We start from the raw sequence: 21,125 nt of genomic DNA, 5'->3' as shown, positions 1-21,125 counted from the left end.
TCCCTTTGGCCAGGAACTTTGTACAACCAACAAATATATGCGGGGACCCTGCTCTGCTTCCGTCTCCTCGGAAGCTTCTCTTCATCAGATGAATTAAATTCTCTTCCATTTGTCTTTCTCCATAGGATTGATTTCTCCATCACTGTCTGCTTTGCTCTACTAGATTGTTTCTGAATTTTTTATTTCTTGCTATATTAGAGTCCCTGATCCGGTAGGGTGTTCTACCAATGGTCTGTTGGTGGTGAAAACTGTAGAATTATCTGGGCATTCTTAAACTCTATATTCTACTTCCTCATCCTGGTAAATCACAAGGAATAGTGTGTTGGAGAAAAACCAGATTCTTTGGTTGCTTAAAGATTTTGTGAAAGGGGAGAAAATCTGACCTAAAAGGGGGTCCCAAAGAGAACAGGAGATAGGTGATGAGACTGGGCTTCCTGAGAGGTTTAGTGTGATGATATATGTGGGATTCTTTGATCACTCTTCATACAGGAAGCTACCTAAGTTGTGATTGGCATCTCCACATTTTATATCTAGTTCATAGCAATCATGAAACTTAGCTCTGTTTTACACTCAGCCTGTACATTTACTATAACCCACTTCTTACTATTCATCTTTTGATTGAGTCCCATGATAGTCACTTAATCAGGAAACCCCGAGTTTATTTGCTTCATAGACATACTTGGATTTTCTTGAGAGAGTTCTTTTTTTTTTTTTTTATGTGGACCATTTAAAAAGTCTTTATTGAATTTGTTACAATATTACTTCTGTTTTATGCTTTGGTTTTTTGACTGCGAGGCATGTGGGATCTTAGCTCCCGGACCAGGGATTGAACTTGCACTCCCTGCATTGGAAGGCAAAGTCCCAACCACTGGACCACCAGGGAAGTCCTGAGAGAGTTCTAAAAATGGTTAAGATGGCAACTGAGAAAGAAAGAAGAAAGGGACTTCTTTCTGGATTTGGGCAATGAAAATTTTATAGGCAGAATAAAATTTTTGCGGACGTCCTGCTTTTTGGAGATTATTTGCAAAACCATTCTGTATGGCACACATCTGTCTTTGAGATGCAGTGACTGATGAAGAAAAACCCACACTCCGCAGGCCACAGGGTGTGGCCCCCTCCTCTGTCTGCCACAAACAGCCCAGATTTTCTTGCAGAGAATTATCTGCCTCCCTGAAGATGAAAATCAATGACTTAGAAACTGATTAAACAATCCAAATAGCAACTGATAAATGGATTAACCCTCTATAATGCAATTCTGTGAGCTTTTGTCTTCCGCCTTCCCCAGGTAAGTTTTTCTATTCCTAGAGGCAAAGCAGGAGCATGGAGGAAGCGGAGGCCAGGGGGAATCATATTAAAGTCCGTGAATCCGTTTATCACTTACTGTCTGGATGGTATTTCTGCTCACATATCTGCTTCCTTTTACAGATTTGTACCCTGATTAATGTTAGGCAGTGAATAATGAAAGATAGGGGCAGACATTGGGGATGGGGGGAGGAAGATACCCCGGTGGTTTAGGCTGATCCCATAAACAGAGAGACTTTTTTTCTTAGTCACAAACAGGGAGCGTTAACATGACAAAGAAATGTCCACAATAGGGATCAAAAACCAAGTAAAATGGAGGCATTTCTTCTCATGCAAAGAACCTGTCCAAGGCTTTTTAACCAGCCCCTAGACACTGAGATTTCAGTGCTTGAGGACATGTGCTGTTTTCACAAGGCTTTTTTTTTTTTTTTTTTTTTTTTTGCGGTACGCGGGGCTCTCACTGTTGTGGCCTCTCCCATTGTGGAGCACAGGCTCCGGACACGCAGGCCCAGCGGCCATGGCTCACGGGCCCAGCCGCTCCGCGGCATGTGGGATCTTCCCAGACCAGGGCACGAGCCTGTGTCCCCTGCATCGGCAGGCGGACTCTCAACCACTGCGCCACCAGGGAAGCCCCAAGGCTTTGTTTTTAAAATAGTGTCCCAAGATATTCCTTTGTCTTTGTGTAGGGCCTTTCCGTAAGGGTGGCTTATGAAAGTCTTAAGCCTCCGATATGCTCACTAACTCACCGTTCAACCCATCTCCGGTATGAGGCTGAGCTAAGGGTTCAGCTCTGATTCTAGGCACTTGGGGTCTGCTGATTAACTAGTCCTGGGTGCTTTCCATGACCAACAAGTCTGGACTTCAGGGGGATGGGGCTGAACAAGAATGGACACCTGTGTACCTGCCCACATGTGCATCAGAGTCCCCCAGAGCATCTTCTGGGTCCTTCCTGCAAATGATCCCCCATCAGTGCTTCTTGGTTTTCCTTTTCAGAGACAGAAGGAATATCTCCTAAACAAGAGCATCTTTCCCAAGGGCAAGGCCTAGGTAGTGACCTTTCTCTCTTCCTCTAGTCACAGCACCGTTGATGGTTACCATCTGATGTTTGGGTCCCAAGGGCTCCTTGTTCAGGGATGAGAGCAGTTCGCTTGGTTAGTAAGGCCTTCTGGATGCTTCGCTGATCCAGGGATACAATCAGAAGAGCAGAGTCGTTTCTATAAAAACACAGAGCTGACAAATATTAAAACCAAACTCAGCTCTGGATGGCTTGCAAGACATTGGTACGGTTGAACCGAGGAGAATCATAAAGAAAACTTTGCCCAAGTGAACAACTTGGTTGTAACAAAACCTCAGATTCTGAACTTCATATTCTTTCTGGAGCAGATCCTGCCATACCGTGGGAGAAGAGGGGCCGGTGGACACTCACCAGAGCCTAACATTGGATTTAAAAAAAAATGTTTCCACAGCCCAGAAAGGACCGGATGGGACAGTCATTCCCAATAACTACTGTGACTTCTGCTTGGGGGGTTCTAACATGAACAAGAAGAGTGGGAGACCGGAAGAGCTGGTGTCCTGTGCAGACTGTGGACGCTCTGGTGAGTGTGGCCCCTTCTCGGATCATATGCCCGTAGACCAGGAACTCTTCCACTCGCACTTCTCTGCCATCTTGTGGGGGTCAGGGGCTGAAGGGTGGGTGCAGAAGAGACGGTGATGATACTTCGAGTGGAGACGGGTTTTCAGGTTATTTTGATTTGTTTCTTCTTGAGGCTTAAGAACTAGAAGTTATGCCCTGGGATCTGGGGAAAAGGGAAAGAAGAAGGTTTGGGCTTTTGTCTGTCCGGCCTTTCCGTGAGATGTATATTTCTTTGTGTGTGTTGTTGTGGACGACAGTGAGACAGTGTGGAAACACCCGGAGACACAGGCAACATGCTTCCTTGTATCGGGTGATGTGCCCATAACAAAGAGGTGCGTTGGTTCTGCGGAAGTGCCCGCGGCAAACCGGAAGAATGTGGAGACGTGAATACTGGGAGAGCAGCCACATCTGGAGCTATGGGGGGCACAGACCCCTGCGCTCCTGCGTAGCTGCGTAGATGCCACCCCACTGGCCACTTATCCCATTTTCTCATGTGGAAAGCAAAAGAGAGCCCGGTCGATCAAGGAGGCAAAGGGCAGGTGTTCTTAGGACTCCTCTGCAGTTGACTTGGGATGTTTTGAATTTTCATCTTCAATCTATTCAGAGACTAAAATTGGTCTTGTTCTTCCATTCTTAGAATGAGCATAGGTCTTCAAGTTTTGTGCAAGCTGTTGTTTTGCTTTTCAATTCCATTATTTTGGGCTGGATCGTGGTTGGCTTTTCATATTGTTTTATGTTATAACGAGGCCAAAGTGCAAGGCAGTGAGGAGAGAAGGTTTCAGACTCATCTTTAGTCTCATCAACTGCTGACTAGTAGGTGAAATACAGTTTGGTTGGGTGGTTGGTTCCACCAGCCAGGAGTCATGGCTCCTTCCCACCTCTCTACCCAGCATCTGTTCTACACCTAGTCCTGAGAGAAGGCCTGGGATGACCACACCCGGCTTTACTATAGCAGCTCAGTTCTTCCCTCGCTCCGTCCGCAGACATTAGCTTTAGTCCTTTTGTATTTGGTTTTGGGTTGTTTAAGCTTTAAGACTGACTTGAACAGCAAATCAGTAATTGGAAAAGCACTGTGGTTTTTACTGCATACAACCCTCTGCATTTAACCCTTAAGGACCCTGACAGGGTGGCCCATCTGTGCAATTCTGTCAATTCCTTCATTTGCCAAACGTGATACCTAACGTTGAACTCTTTATGCTACTGGTGCCAGCTTAGAAGAGAGGGCCCATGTGATAGTGGAGGGATTTAGATACTCAAAAAGAAAATGAAACAAATGAAATTCACTTCAGCATTTTTAAAAAGCAAGCGATCAGACAAAATCTCTACCACCAGAAACAAAGTTACTTGGTGGCCTGATATTCTAGGCAGAATTTTATGGACTGCTATGGGTTTGGGATGAGTTAGAGAGGGCAGCTTCAGAATTCTCAGTGAAAACTTCTGCACTTTCTCCTCTCCCTTTCCTACAAAAGACGGGTACTTGAATCTGATCCATGGGGGACCAGAAGTGGGCAGTTGGTTTTTTTCTATACAAAGCTTCTCTCTTCACAGCCTTTACTCAGCTTATTCTCCCAAGCATCTGTCTGCTATGTGACTCAGGGGGCCATTTTATACCAGCCTAGGTATTCTCATTGCATTCGCCAGGGATTAATTTTGGTGGATAATTTAGTCAAGGTCTGACTCTAATGTTCCTGAAATAGTCAACACCTTGGGAATAAGCAGGTGGCATTAGCCCATGGGATATGCTCGTTAAGGCAGGTGGGCCAATACTTCTTCCCTAGGGCCTCCCTGGAGTCCTTTCAAGGAAGAGTGTGGAGCTCGGAAGAGCTGTCTTTTCCTTCCCATCTACCCCACTACCTACTTTTCCTGTGAGAAAAAGTGAGATTCCGGAAATTGGCACCCTAAGTGGTGCCTTATGACCTCATCGGGGACAGTCCTGGGGCCCATTTGGAACGTGAAAAACTTTCTACCGCAGTTTTTTTTTTTTCTTCTACCGCAGTTTTATAGACTTCAGGATACAGTCTTTTTTCGGCTTTTCCACCCCTATTTCCCACTTTCTCAGTGCTCTGAGTTAGATTTGACAACCCTGGACTTTCTGGAGTAACTCAGACCTGGGTGTGTTTAGGGCCTGGTGTGTGTGCGTGCGTGCCTGTGTGCACACACGCGTGTATGTGTATGCGCACGTGTGTGGGTGCAGATCACAGAAATGTCCTCCAGTGGTTAAAGAAAACGGGAGACTCTTTTATTACCTACCACTTATCAGACTTTCCAACTTCTTTTTGCTTTCAGTGCAAATGAACTACATGATGTAAGGGCAGAATTGAAAGGGTATGGAAAGAATGGGATTAGAAACGGGTAAAAATAAAAATAAAACGGATGGAGGCTTAACCACCTTGACTGGGTTATCTGACAGTAATACCTTTGTAAAGCTGACTGTCAAAGTGAAGGACAAACATTGTGCAAAGACACGCCAACTGAAAACACCAAAGAAATACCAACCAGGCTTAAAAACCACCAAGGAAACGCATTGTCTGGGGTGGGTTGAGCGAGCGTGCATGCGAATGTGTGCCTTCGGAAGAGAAGAAAGAAAGATCGTGGTTGAATCTTGCGCTGTCAGAGCTGTGGACAAATATATTATGGTAGAGATGATGCCTTTTCAGGGAGGGGAGAATCCTTTTCCCTGGAAACATTGGCTTTGTCCCGTTACCCCAAACCCCTGTCACCAGGTGACGCACCCAGTTAATCCCTTTTGGCGTGAAATGGTTTATGATTTTGCTCTTAAGAATAACACTGTAATAAGAATATTAATAATGCTGTCTGTTGCTTAACCCATGTGCTGATATATTCATCATACATGTCAGCTCATTTGGGAGGAGAAGGCAGGAAGGAGAAGGAGGCAGCGGCCGCAGCACGCACCACGGAGGACTTATTCGGTTCCACGTCAGAAAGTGACACCTCAACTTTCCACGGCTTTGATGAAGACGATTTGGAAGAGCCTCGCTCCTGCCGAGGACGCCGCAGTGGCCGGGCTTCGCCCACAGCAGATAAAAAGGGCAGTTGCTAAACGCACGGAATGGACTTTGTGGGCAATTAGCCATCACCCTGTGACTCTGGTCATTGCTCTGGTTCTGATATATATATTTTTTTAATGAAAGACAATTTAGGTTTTCCCTCCATCCTTGCTTTTTCCTCTCACTTTCCACTTGTCCCTCCCCCCTCCTTCCCTTTATTTAGGGTACATACAGCAGAAGCACAGACTACTGAAACGAAACAGAACAAAAGAAAGAATAACAGTCCTTCAGAGAGATGGCGTCGTGATGTACTATTTATTTTCCATAGACATGGGAAGTTAGGCGGATTATCTCATTTTGGGGGGGGGAGGGGATCTTTTTGACGTGAGCAGAGTTGATTTCCTCAGTTTTCCTATTTATTGGCAAAACGAAGAGAGGAGGAACATTGGGTTTGGAAACAAAGAACCAATAACGTTAAAAAATGATTTTTTATATCTTCTAGCTATTATGAGAAGCAGGCCTTTTTTTTTTTTTTTTTTTTTTTTGAGACAGAGAGAGAGAGAGAAGGGAAATCAAAGAGATTGAAGTAATATCCTGTTTAGAAGAAAGCCTGTATGGGGGAGGATTTCCTTGACGGGAGAGGATGGCACTTTGTACCCCACGGAGCTGGTGGCTCCCCACGGCAGACCCCCTCCCCATTTCTCCTCCCCCGACCTTTCCATCTTCCTCTCTGCTTGCGAGAACATGCCAGCAGTTCCTGAGAAGCTGGGCAGCCTGTGCGTGGCCCCCGTCCAGCTCCTGGGCCCGGACCTGCAGCACCTGTGGGATCCTCCTTCTCCGTCAGCAGAGCTGCTGTTTTGTTGTTGCTGGATTTTTCCTCACTTTCCTCCTGGTGGAGAGCAATTTCCAAACACAGGAATGGAGTATAAGCAGAAAGTCGTGGACTCAACAGTGACCAAACCACCCGAGGCCGCGCTCATGGAAGAAAGGACATTACTTCACAGTAGATTTCCCTCTCTCCTCACCCCTGTTTAAAAACGTATAAATACCCATTGGATGATCAAGTCTCCCATATTTCTTCTATTTTTTATAGTGCCCTCCAGGCACTTTGTTTTATGTTTCCAGTAGCACCTCCTGAAATAAACCAAAGCAACACTTGCTCAAGGCCCCTGGGGTGATGAAGACCATCTACCTTGTTGGCCAGCCAGTCCCAAGGATGAACAGCTGTGCGGTCCTAGTCAAAAGGTATGTCCTGGCTGACGTGTCTTACAATAAGAGAAAATCATCATAGTTGTTTTAAGTTTATTCCTTCTTTCTTTTTTTCCTTTCCCCCGCTCCTAACTTGTCTTTTGTTTTTCTGGGTTCGGACCCCCTTATTTGTGTGGGAGTGGCCACTGGAACATCTTCTATCCAACCATCTGCTGTCTGTGTGTGCATGCATACCTATGTGGGCCCGGGCCTAGGTGTGGGATCTGAGGCTTGCTTGGGCTCTGGGAGGCTCTGTGTGGAGAATGGTGGACTTCTGGCTTCAACTGCAAGAGAAAACGGCTGGGGAGTGCTTGGCTAACTCTGCCTTCCTTGGCCATACCTGGAAGCAAAGTCCAGGGAACTGAGGTTGGAGTTGGCTGCTGTCCTTGGGTAGAAATTGAGGGGACTGCATGTCTAGGGTGGAGTTCCTTGCTCCAGTTACAAATTCAAAAGCCAGCGGGATGCATCCAAATTAAAGAAGATCTCTGATTAGGCACAACATTCAACCTAGTTGATTTGAAGATTCTAAGCTCCCACTAAGTGTGGTCAGGGTCTCCGGCCTTCATGAGAGCGTAGGTCCAGAGATGTAGGCACTGCCCTTTGGCTTGGGTTGGGAGATCCAAGAGGCCGCCCAGGCAACAGGCTGTAAGTGTCTGGGAAGATCTGCTTTGACACTCCAGCCTTTGCAGAACCTCACGAATTAGACCTCTCATTAAAATAACAAACCAACCCAACAGAAGAAAGGACCAAGCAAAGAAACCCACAAATGGACTCCTTGTGCTTCCCTGGTAGCCTGAGACAGACAGGGCTTCCACTTTTCTCCTGCTTGAAATGTGTAAGTGCTCTCCTGGGCATTTGTGCTCAGTTGTGAGAGAATGAAAGTAACCATGTCACCCACTTTGGGGATGTTCCACCTAATCTGTATGTGGCCCTGTTCCTAGGAAATATGGCATAAACCTCCAACATTGTAATATTCCTACATGCTGACGTGTGTGAAAAAGCCAGAGTAGTTGGTTCCAGTTGGTTTCTGCTTAGGGGATACAACCTGCTCTTGCTGTCATCCTCCACCTCTTTACTTCATCTGATCTGTTACTTTGACTCAGACGTTGGATTCACAGCATTACGACTTGCTGTCACTGGTAAAATGTGAGTTTCTACATTAATAAAAATATGTCCAACCAATCTATACTGTCATTTGTAATCTTGTATTGGGTTCGCCAAAAAGTTCGTTCAGGTTTTTCTGTAAGAGCGTATGGAAAAACCTGAACGAACTTATTGGCCAACCCAACAGTTGTTTGTAGTCCCGAAATTCTCAATGACAGCTTGACTTTGAACTTGAAATTTTAAAAAACCCACATAATCAAAACAAATTATAAAAAGTCACCTAATTTCAGAGTCTAGCTTGGGGTTCTGAGGGAGAACCAATAATGAACTGTCTAAACAAACTCCCATGGAAAGATTTATCTGAGGATGGCTATTGCTTATCTATTTTAGTTTTACTAGCATAGCTTGATCTTCAGTGTCTCTTGCTGGAGGTGGCAGATGTCCTCATCTTTCTCAGTTGGTATAGCCAAGGTGAGCATAGTCATGCATCTTAGCATTGCCTGCGTACCTTGTCTCACCTTGCTAATAGTATCTTTCAACAGACTCAAAATCTACATCCTTTAAAAAAAACAGGAAAAGAACTGGAAGGGACTTTGAAGATAATCAAGTTCAAATCTTTCACTTTTCATTGAGAAAGGTCAACCCGGAGAGACTGAGTTACATTTGAGAGGGTAAAATGGACATTGCTTTGGAGGAAAATGTCTTAAGGGGAAGGAAGAAAACTCTAAAAGGAGACATAGGAGGAGGAAGCTGGCTTTCCTGGATTTCCAAATGCCTTGACGGTCATTGTTATATCTTTATCCTCCTTTCTTTGTATAACAATGGCCAAACATTTATATGCCAGGTCTTGTTCTGTTTCCCCTGGAATAGTTCATTTAATCCTCTTGACTACCCGTGAGGTAGGTGCTTATATTATCCACAGTTTACAGATAAGGAAACTGAGGCTTAGTAATTGAATGTACCTGAAGCCCTGCAGCTAACAAGGAGCCAGATTTTGGTCCTTGGCAACCTGACCCCAGGACTTATACTATTTACTTTTGTTATTGTTCTGTGCTGCCCCTTGCATATACATGGAAAATATATATATACATATATATCTCCCATCCCTTTTCTCAGGTCTTTAAAAGGTGACTTTATTAAAAGCAATTTCAAAACTGAAAAGTAAGCAATTAGATCCCAAAAAGATAATTCCAATTAAAATTCTGTGCAGAATTTTATAGAGAGCTCATCTTCTAAATCATCATTTCCATACATTCCCTCCTGATGCCTATTAGGGACAAAGATCTACTTTTTTGCAACCTCAGAAATTGCAAGAGTTGTGTGAGCAGTCAGCGCATCTATCATTTTCTTGTTGCTTTTGTTAAAAAAAGTAACGGTACTCAAATATTAATATAAAATAAATTAGAATCATCAGGATGAAAATGGTCTGACTAGTTTCCTTTATCGTCATGTCAGTAAAGCACCACCCCAAATCCTTCAGAAATGTCACCTAATTTTCTGAGACCTAGCCCAAAGATAGGAGAATCAAAGATAATAGAACTTTCTAAATTTGTTGCAACATTCATATCCCCTGGGGGGAACTGCTGATGTAAAGGTGATTATCGTTGTTGTCTACCTGTTTTTTCCTACCTAGGACAGCCTAATCCTTTACATCTGTTACTGAGACTATGTAGAGATTAGACCCTCTAATCACCATTAACACTGGGAGTGAGAAATACTCATTTAATTTTTTAAAGGTACTTTAAAGTCACTGATGCAATTTGCTGCTGGTATTTTAGGGAGAAGGATTTAATAGAAATATGATGTTCACATCAATAGTGTCCCTTTAAGTCTTCCTGCTTAGTTTGCATCTCTCTTTGCACCTAATGGGTATTGCCCCACTGCCTTTATATAGCACTTGAGGGAACACAAGATCATTACTTGGGGAGAGAAATAAAAACTGTTTGGAGGTTCTCACTTCATGGTGGAATAAAATTAATTAATATTATCCCAATATGCCTCCTGTTACATCTGACGAATATGATCTTGAACTTGTACTTAAAGTTTGAGCTGACTCATGTATTAGGAATTTTTCTGTGGGAGATTTTGTTCAGCCATTGGAAGTGACGTTACTTGTATTGTCTATTTTCTGAGTGAGGCATTTTTGATCCAGTGAGTAGAAGCCTAGAGTAGAAAAGTTCTGGGTTCTGGACTCAATTCCTATGTGAGTTTGTTTCTGTGTATCTCTGCCATGGTTTCTCTATCCCTAGGATATGGATGTTCCTTACCCTATCATAATATATAACCAACATTACCTCACCATGATTCTTAAAACAACCCCGTGAGGTAGAGTAGATGTTATTTATTTCCGTTTTGCTTATGAGGAAACTGAGGTTCGTTCAGGTTAAATGACTGGTCTGAGGTTCCAGGGTCAGTAGGTGTTATCTGGGTCTTCTAATACCCTTTCCTCAGGCTGTAGTGATGTCTCCACAGATCTCACTTTGAAGATTTCTTGAGTAAAATTAGTCAAGGGCTTTGAGGTCTTTCATTCAAGACCTTACTGGATTGAGAAGAGGCACCTGATGCTGTAAAACCAAACCAAACCAAAAAAACACCCAAGCTATTATCATCTTAGAATCCTGTTGAGAGTTTAGGTCTAAGTCTTCATGAACTTTCCCAAAGAATTGAGGTTGAGCTTTCTAAATGGTCAATGTGCCGATGGTGACATCAGGGTGGGGGTGAGGGTGGGAGGGGGAGTGAACACTTCAGGCTGTGTTTTGTTCACAAACCCAAGTACTTCTAACACTGAAACATTGAACTATGTGATACTGTTGCACTTAATAAAAGTGATTTCTGACCATTTACTCAAAATAACAGTTTAGGAAAAAACGTTCAGCTTGATCGATTTACAAAACAGCTGAGAGTGATGGAAGATCCCTGTCAGAACTAAACTCTACCAACTTTTTATTGGCTAAAAAGCATTGGCAATTAGGTTTCCAGAGTATTTCAACACTGGTCCTTAACCAATGACTAAGACTTAAATTTTTTTTTAAGTTTTGAAATAATGTCATACTTACAAAAACTTGCACAAATAATACAAAGAATTCCCACATACTCTTTACCCAGATTCTTCAAATAACCACAGTACAATGATCACAACCAAGAAATTCACGTTGATGCAATACTACAATCTACAGACTCTATTCAAATTTTGCCAACTGTCTCACTCATGTCCTTTTTCTAGTCCAGGGTCCAATCCAGGATCACATGTTATGTTTAGTTGTCATGTTTTCTTAAAGTTCTTTAATCTGGGGTAGTTAGTTCCACAGTCTTTCTCTGATTTTCATAACCTTGACACCTTTGAAGAACACTGGCTATCGTTTCATAGGAAGTCCTTCACTTTAGGATTGTGTGCTGTTTCCTAATGACTGAAGGCAGGTTATGCATTTTCGGTAAGAATACCACAGAAGTGAGCTTGTATCCTTCTTAGTGCATAGTATCAGGGGGTCCATGGTTGATTTACTGCGTTACGAGTGACTTAGAAACTTGGCCCTTAAGCTGAGGTTCAGGCTAGTATGTTTGTAGACCTTGGAGGATAATATTTTCACTCATTTTGTGGCTAGGGACTGAGTAATAGCAGCTCAGCCCTGTGAAGGATAGGATGAAATTAAACATGGGGCCAGTGGATTTATTTGCAATCTAGTTGGGCAGACTAGATATTTATAAGTAGTTAAAAATGTGTAAGAGTGTCATGGGGTGGTATGTGATTATTTTTGCTGGGAGTCACAGTAGTCAGGGAGATTTTCTTAGGGGACGCCATCCAGATCAACAAAGAGCTCTAGCTTGACGATTTAATCTGTAGGCAAAAATGTCTATTGTCAGAGAGAATGGAGATAGAGCTCAACAAAAAGAAAAGCTGGGAATCACAACCTGAAACCTGTAAAATGGCAAAAATCACATTATCTTTTAAAAAGTGCTTAAGTATTGTTCTGTAGCGTTTTGTTCATGTCACTAGGATTAGTGCTTATTACAGCATATTAGGATTTTTTTGTAGTCTTTCTCATCAAACAGATGATGTGTTCCTCGAGGGCAAAGGTGATGTCATTCATGTCCCTTGGACACTACCCGACACCATTGTGCCATAATTATTTGTTGAAACAAACAGAACTGAGCAATGTTTCTGAGCTAATTAGTGGAAGGATTTAGTGTCTCATTCTATGCATAGTGGATGTTCAAGAAATTTTGTTGGCAGAAAGGTTGACGTTGTAGCTGGACACAGCATCCATTGGTCAAGTGAGGAGGTAGATGAGAGCCAGGAGGCAGTGATGTGGGGTGGGAGGAAGTGAATGAGGACGTGAGGATGGGGTGAGGGGGAAGTTGAAGATGTGTGGAGGGATGGAAAGTAAGCCTCCTGAAGGGGACTGAGAGGAGGAGACCAAGACATAGCAGGACATTCCCAGTGGCCTGCAGTTGGCCCAGAAAGAGAAAATGGATTTAGGAGCAGAAAGTTGGGAACCAACCAGCTATTTTCTAGATGGCTTAAGTAGGGCAGAAGAAGACTCTGTGTGTGTGTGTGTGTGTGTGTGTGTGTGTGTGTGTGTGTGTGTGTGTTGGGGGGTCAAAGATAGAAATTTGAGGAAATGGAAAGGGCATGGGGTATGGTTATGAGACAGACTCACCAAATGATCGGCAGAGGGGCCAGGGGTTCTGGGGCATTGGAAGAGGGACAGGAAGACTCCTGGCAGGGGGTGAAAGTCTGACTGAAAGCCCAACTGGGCAGGTGCTCTCTGGGAGGTCTGAAGAAAGGCCAGCTGGTTCTGTCACTGGAGTGAAGGGGCTGGAGGAGGTGGAACAGTGAAGAGATGAGCACGAGGGAAGAGGAGGGGAGCCTGGGAAGGGGAAGCAGAGAAGCATATCTGAGAGAGAGACAGAGGGATGGGTTGGGATGGAGAGGAAAGAAACAGAAACAGGTGTGGAGGGAGGGCTCGGTGGTGGGTGGAAATGAGGCCTTTCTCAGCCTCCCTTTGAAAGCATAGGTAGAGTCTTAGCTTTGGAAGTCCATCTAATCCAGTCCCATACACCTGACCAGTGAGTCATGCCTTGGGTACTAGGAGAGATAGGGGATGGGAAGGGGAGTTGCAACTTGGAAGAGGCTGATTGGCTCATTTGATTTTGAACTTTGTTCCCTGCTTGCTTGGCTGCTTTCCAGTTGGACCCCACCCCACCCCGGCCCCCGCTTTCCTCCTTCCCTCGCCACTCAGAGTGAGCTGGACACTCTTGGGGGCACCCACCTCTGCCCTCAAGAACTGCTTCTGGGGTGAAATGTGATAGTACTTGGTTTTCTTGCTTACTCCTTTGTGCCAACTACTCCATTCCAAAGACCAAGATAACTTGGCAGATTTCGTTTTGGCTAGAAGCAAAATCCATGCCTGGTTGGTAACCATCCAGGCTAAAGCACCCACTGGGTTTGAACTGCCATCACGTTCCAAGGCTGACACTTGGGATCATGGGGCTAGTTGAGGACTGGAACAGATATCTTGGCTTGATTCTCTGTCTGAGTAATTCTGACACCCTCAAATCACTTGGGGCAGGATTGGGGGTGAGAATGTATGCATCAAAGCAGTGTCCTTTTGGCCTTAGACCAAATGGGGCGTCTGTTGGGGTTTTCTATGACTGCAACTGGTCCTGTACCATAGAAACTACTCATTTCCACTTAGGTGACAGGCGACAGATTATATCGTAATGGTCTTTCTGGAGTATTTTAACAGGGAGAAGATTGTTTGTTTCATTTCCAAGTAGAGGAGAAAAAAAAAGATTTTGCCAACACCCAGTTTTGCCTACTACGCCACCTAGGAATTGAAAATCCAGCTGCATCCTGTTTCTTGTGTCATTCTGTTGCCCAGGAGCAACTGACCTGCCCTATTCCTGATTGATTTCGAGCTGCTGTTGTTGAAGGCACAAGAGACACTAGTCTGGTTCTCGTTGTACATAGCCGTGGCCTCATTCATGTGGCAATTAGTTAGTTGTTTCCGTTCTTTCTTTCTTTTTTTTTTTTTTTTTCAATTCATTTCATTTCCACCACTTCCTTAATTTAAATCTTTCTTTTTTAGGCAGTTGTCCTGTGCTGTTGTTTTTTGTTTTATCTTTCATTGCCTTTCCCTCTGCAGTCAACACTATGGCCCGGGGACTCTGGCGTCCTTCAAGCAAGCCATTTCCGAAGAAGGTGGAAAGAAGCCATGAGGATTTGCACCTCTTCCTCCTCCTCTTCCTCCTCCTCCTCCTCTTCCTCTTCCCTTGCCTGGCCCCCTCCTGCGCATGTGTTTCCGCCAACACAGGAGCCTGGATTGTGGAAAAGCCTCCAGCACAACTCAGCTCAGCTCAGAGAAGTCTCTGGAATGGCCTCACTTTGTGCAATAAGAAGATTTTTTTTTCTTTTTAAAATCCTCCATTACATTTTCTGTAAGTGTCTGTGAGAAAGTATCCAGGTCAGACTGGAATTGCTCTACAATAGAAATAACTGAACACAAACAGACTGACAAAAGAAAAAAGAGTTAACTATTTTATTTATTTCAATATTTAAAAGAAAAGGTGCTGTTGTGGCACAGTATTTTTGTTTAAAGTACCTTCAACTTCAAAAGTTAAAAGCAATTTTGTGAAGACATGAAAATCAAAAGAGGACTTAATGTAAAATAAAGACTGCATATTAACTCTAAGGAAAAATAGCCCACATTTTTAATAAGAGAATAAAGATCAACTCTGCTCTCTCAGGCTTTTTGAAAAGCCATTCATGTATGTTCTTTAGGTATTTTTATTTCTGCAAGTTGGATGTGGTAAGTGAGGAGTGATCAGTTTTTTTTTTTCCTTCTTCTTCAAAAGTCTATTGAAAGTGTTTGATTATGTGTTAAGACTTGACTGAAATAAATTAGCCACAAGGGCTATCAGCAGTCTCTCTGCTCCCCCCAAAACAAACAGACAAACAAACTCTCCCCTCACCCAAGGCAAGCCCCATTTATCTGAGGTCAAGAAGCAGCCTGCCTCCTGGTTATCATGTCTGACAAGGCCTAGCTCTGAAAGGAATTCCATCTAGCGATTACATGTATCTCTACGAGTTCAATAGATTTGAACAAAGACAGCTTTGTTTAAAATAGTACAGTGAAGGCAGAGAGAGAGGGGGAAAAAGAACAAAAAATAAACATCAGCTGGGATGATATTAATTCTGTTCCCTAACAGCTCCTAGACAAGACTTGCAAAGGGAGCCTTCTGTTGAGCTGGCTTTGGGGGGCCTGAGATGCTGGGTGTCCCCAAGGCAAGGAAGGCCAGCCTGAAAGACGGAAGCCTCAAATTCAGTTGCTGGAGGGGGTAAAAAGGAGAGAGGCGAGTGGTCTGACCTGTCCTTCTATGGCCATGTTGGTGGAAGTGAAGGTGGACTATGAAATGCATTCAACATTGTGTCTGAGGCCTAGTGAAGGAGCTGGGGTGACCGGCCGGGCCAGCGGGTTCTACTCCCAGTCGTACACGTTCATGCTCTTGAGTCTCCCTCACTGGCGAGCAGATTCGTAATGATCAATGTACAGTCTAACGCTGGGTATTCCTCTCCGCAAAAGTCTTGAGCGGCAGTGTTAGTGAAAGGGTCCTGAGCCCGAGAGTCTCTCTCTCGCCTTTGCAAGGGCAGGTTAGATGGGCACGGACTTCTTGCCAGCCCTTTCAAGGCCAGTCCCTGGCGGAGATCACCAAGAGGGTCTCTGTATCATTTTGTAGTCCTTCCTTTGACATTTTCTGAGAGAAAATGTCCTTTTTCAAGATGCTAATAATTATAATAATAATCCGCTCTCCAACCAACTCCCACAAGTTATAACATGTGTAGAATCATGATAAAGCTTTGCATAATGTAGGGTTTGTATCAAGTTTGTGTACGTTTCTGTTAAATAAAAGTCTGTTTCCAATGCTCCTATAGCATCTCTGTAAATTTTGCTTTTCCAACCTCATCCTGCATGAGTTCAACTTTCATACTGTCCTGTAGAAGGGACTCCTGAAAGGATCCTGCCCATCTGCATGCCCGGGATTTGTTGAACCCTATTGTTTTATTTAGAAGTGCAGTCTAGAACAGAGGTTGCCAATGGCTCAGCTGACAGGAGGTGGCTTGGAAAATGAACAATGTCCAGGGTTGGTACCAGCGTCTGAGCTTTGAGTCCAGAGTTGATGTCTGGACTCATGATGTAGCTGTCACCTACCCACCATCACCACGGCCACTGTCAACCTCTCCATGGCCTAAATGGATTTTTGGAGAGCCTAGTTATGGATACTGACTTAATATACCTGTCCAATGTTGCTGTTGCACCTGTGCTAAGATAGTATTGCACGAGAATGCAAGATTTAGCATGTGCTTGGAAAAAGCTGAGAGGTTACTGTTTCCACTGCCTGAAAGGTAGTAATGTAGCCTCCCCAACTGCCAGTTGGTGCAGCTGTAAACCTACCACCCCCCTGCCTGAGATAGGTTTCTCCCATCTTCTCTGTTGGGTCCTCTAGGTCAGGGAGAACCGGACCGGCCTCTCAGGCCAGGTCTTGCCCTCTGAGCATTGCCAGCTCACGCTGAGGCCAGGTGGAGAGAGAACATGACATCATGTTGCTCCTGCTAGCATGTTCTATCTTACTTTAAAATGAACATCACCTTGTGACATTCATTATGGACTTTATACATTTCTCTAGCAGTAAAAAGGATGTTCCCCCCCGCCCCAATCTACCCTCCTTAGGCTTTTTTCTTTTTTTTACTGTGGCAAAATATACATGACATACAGTTTACCATTTTAACTGTTTTTAAGTGTATGGTCAGCGGCATTAAGTACATTCACATTGTTGTGCAGCCATCACCACCATCCAACTCCAGAACTTTTTCATCTTCTTCAATTGAAACTCTGTACCTATTAAACACTAACTCTCCATTTCTCCCTCACCCCAGCCCTTGGCAATCACTATTCTACTTTCTGACTCTGTGAATTTGATTATTCTAGGTACATCATATAAGTAGAATCATGCAATATTTGTCCTTTTGTGACAGACTTGTTTCTCTTAGCATAGTATCTTCAAGGTTCATTCATGTTGTAACATGTCAGAATTCCATTCCTTTTTAAGGTTGAATAATATTCCATTGCGTGTATATATTACCTTTTCTTTTCACATTCATCTGCTTATAGATACTTGGCATAGAAAGGAAGTTTTGCACATTTATTACACACCCGCTTCCTACAGGGACTCATTTGAGACATTAGATCCAATTCAGAGGTTACCTAGAGGATTCAGTGTCTTCTGAGGAGGGAAGTGATTACACCTGAAATCTTCCTTCTACTTTATACCTTGGAAAAGGGTACTTTGATGGGCAAACACTTTCTACCCAAAGTGCGTTTTTTCCTCGTGACTAAGTCTTTCTTTGTAGAGACTGTCTTTGGGCTCCTTGTAGGGACAAGATGTCTAGCATGGAGCTATAGTATCAGCATAAATAAGGATAGAGGAGACCCAGGAGAATCTAATGTCTCTAATGGCAGGTCCTGAGGGCAGGGACTGCCTTTTCCAAATATCTGATGGTGAGTCGTTGGCATAAGCCTATATGTGCTTTCTGTCTGTAGGCGATCACTGACCAAGTGGGAGGGGGAAAGTATACATGTGAGCCAGAGAATGAGAAAGAGGAAAATAAGTCATTTTTCCTCATCCATTTGGAAATATATTAGTTTGTATAAAGGGTTAGCTCTGGATTTGACATTCAGATGCCTACAGAGCAGGTATCTTTAGTGAGTAAAGCAGGCCAGGGATGAGAAAATGAACAGTGCCAGGGAGACAGGGAGTAGCCGTTATGCTGAGCTTCAGGGCACAGGGGAGCAACAGAGAGTTTTAGGGGGTGTGTAGAGCCAGAGAGCACCTGTGCTCTGAATGGGGCAGCTGCCACCAGCTCAAGGGATGCTGCCTGAAAGAACATGGGCCCAGGGTTCTCAGGTCTTCTGGGTTTTTAAGAGGGGCCCAAAATTCAAAAATTTTGGTGAGATCTCCCTAGTTTAAAATGTTGGTGGTAAATTAAAAACACTGAAGATCAACTTTGTGTGGATGAAACCAAAGGTGAGCATGTAGCAGACACCCTTTGAAGGCTTTGGGGCAGCTCCCCAAGGCTGCAAGTCTGGTTAAAGTTGAAGTCGAGGTTAGGATGCCTTGACCAAACTCATGACAGCAGAACCTTGACTTAACCTATGGATGTGTCTAGTGTATCCTGCCTTAGAACTGTTATGTGCTGGGAATGGGTCCCTGGGTTGCTCTCTGGATGGAGCTAGATCATTATCCACCACGTGCTAGGGATTCAGGATGGGGTTCCAGTAAAAAAAAAACATTCCCCCCATCCAGTCCTTTTCCCTCTGAAAGAGCTCCCCTTTTAAACTCTGGGCACAGCTGTATAGTTTAGAGATATGTTTTTTATTTCGCTTTATTATTGATGCTGAGTTATCTCATATCACGTTTCTTTTACCCTTCTTTTCTAAGACCTTCAAATTATTCCATGAGACTAGAACGGAATTCAAGTTTTATTGCATCCCCAAACCAGCAAATTCACAACTGCTTTTGATTTAAAGAAAAACATATATGATATCTCACAAAGTGTCTTCTGAAATAAGATACATATAAGATGTAAAATACTTATAAATTTAAATAAAAATTCTGGAGGGATATATATATTTATATTATTTATAATATATATTTATATATACCATAATATATTATATATAACATATTTTTATATATTATTATTATTACTCTAGAATTTTTATTTAGATTTGTCTTGTGATTTACATCTTATATGCATCTTATTTCAGAGGACACTTTGTAAGGGAGCCAGGCCAGATTTTATGCAAAGTAGTATGCAAAAACTACTCACTTGGCTCAGGGTTTTTTTTTATTTTGTTTTCTTTTGTCAGGGTGGAGAGAAGGTTATTCTGAATAAGCAATTTGTTTTCCTTGTGGTTTATAATGAGGGGTTTGCAAACTTTTCCTATAATGACCCAGATAATAAATATTTCAGGCTTTGCAGGCCAGAAGTCTGTTGCAACTACTCAGCTCTGGAGTTGTAGCATGAAAACAGCCCAAGACAGTATGTAGATGAATGGACATGGCTGTGTTCCTATAAAACTTTATTTACAAAAATAGGCAGCTGGCCAGATTGGCCCAGGGGCCACAGTTTGCTGATCCCTGATTTAGAAAGCGACTATTATACTGTTAATTGGATGGTGATAATATTTAGGGCATTTTCTAGGTCTCAGGACTAAGGAAAGAGAAGAATTTCACATCATGAAGTGAAAGGCTAGGGGTGCATTTCAGGGTCAGCAATGTCAACTGTATTGAGGCCTATTTGCAAAAATGTTTCAGAGCCAAAATATCCCATCACAAGATTTTAGAAAGCTGTGTACTAGATTTTCCAGTTTGAGTGCCGAGTCCAAACTACAATAGTGCAATGCTTATCTAAAGAGTCTGTCAATAATCTAGCCAGTCTATGTTCTGGCCATACAGAATAGTGACTCTGGGGACGTGATGACTAATGTTCATCTCTGGCAACTTAAGTATGAAAAAAGGCCAACTTTAAAATGGACGGATTTGTGTAAATGTGTGTCATCTTATGAGATAAATGATAATGGAAATTTAGTGGAACCTGACACAGGAGGCATGGAATTGCTGTAGTTAGAGAAATGGTCTCTGGTGACTACCGATTCTTCAATGACTGTGGCTCTCTGAAATTGTTAGTCACGGGGTGTTTAACAATTGCTGTGATGCCTTTGAGGATGTTGCTGTGATGCTTTTCTTTCTAAGAACTCAGATTCTTGTGGTCATATTCAGAATTAGGAGACTTCCCCCACCTCCTCAACCTCACATCCCAAAAGAACTGTTAAGAAATAATTTTCCTCCCTGGATGGTGGGGAAGATTCCAGATACCAGACATCCTATTGAATTAAAACCTTCTTACAGGGACTTCCCTGGTGGCGCAGTGGTTAAGAATCTGCCTGCCAATGCAGGGGACATGGGTTCGATCCCTGGTCCGGGAAGATCCCACATGCTGCGGAGCAGCTAAGCCTGTGCGCCACAACTACTGAGCCTGCACTCTAGAGCCCACGAGCCGCAACTACTGAGCCCGTGTGCCACAACTACTGAAGCCCATGCGCCTAGAGCTTGTGCTCTGCAACAAGAGAAGCCACCGCAATGAGAAGCCCACGCACCGCAACGAAGAGTAGCTCCCACTCGCCACAACTAGAAAAAGTCTGCACGCAGCAACAAAGACCCAACACAGCCAAAAATAAATAAATAAATAATTTAAATAAATAAATTAAAAAAAAAAAAACCTTCTTACAAATTGAGTAGGAGATAATCCTGAAGGGTGGCCCCTGAGCTAGTCATGCCGGGTGGCAGCAGCTATGCCAAATACACCCAAGATCCCTCTTTAGCCCTTATTAGAGGATGCTCAGTTGTTTGGAAAGGATCTGTAACTTTTCAGATCTCAGGATACCTTTTAGTGGTGCTTATTGCTAGGTTCCCCCGGTTATTTCCAAGTTTCCTTAAAAGGGGCAGGGGTTTGGATGGGCATGTTATATGTCAGCTCAATTTGCTGCAAGCTCTACCCTGTGATCACATCTGAGGTCACCCAGATGTCAGCTTTTAAGCATAGACTAAAAAAAGGAGAAAGATTCTTCAGACCAAAAGTTAGAAGCTCCTGTTATGTATTTTACATAAACATGGTATAAGCGGCACAATCCCTTGGTTACCTGATCTTTCCTTACACCAGAATAGGAAATACTTTGTTGAGAGGTGGTAACAGTGGCCGTCAATGGTTT

General features: G+C 43.4%; 1 protein-coding gene across 3 annotated transcripts in view; it reads left to right on the top strand.

Moving 5' to 3' along the window:
• The window catches only part of DPF3 (double PHD fingers 3), a gene marked incomplete at both ends in the record, with an annotated part of 264,076 nt that overhangs the window by 206,161 nt on the left and 36,790 nt on the right, over window positions 1-21,125 (top strand). For 2 of the 3 annotated variants that reach the window (XM_079700939.1, XM_079700938.1), the window contains 2 exons: window positions 2,769-2,897; window positions 5,794-5,996. In XM_079700939.1, coding sequence (XP_079557065.1) covers window positions 2,769-2,897; window positions 5,794-5,996 — 332 coding nt within the window. Of the gene's footprint in view, window positions 1-2,768; window positions 2,898-5,793; window positions 5,997-21,125 lie in introns of those variants that run through there. The other variant, XM_079700937.1, reaches the window with a different exon arrangement.

The sequence above is a fragment of the Hyperoodon ampullatus genome (genome assembly GCF_949752795.1).
Source record: "Hyperoodon ampullatus genome assembly, chromosome: 3".
Classification (NCBI taxonomy): domain Eukaryota; kingdom Metazoa; phylum Chordata; class Mammalia; order Artiodactyla; family Ziphiidae; genus Hyperoodon; species Hyperoodon ampullatus.
Note: the sequence above shows the minus strand (reverse complement) of the source record. Positions and strands in the feature narration are given on the sequence as shown.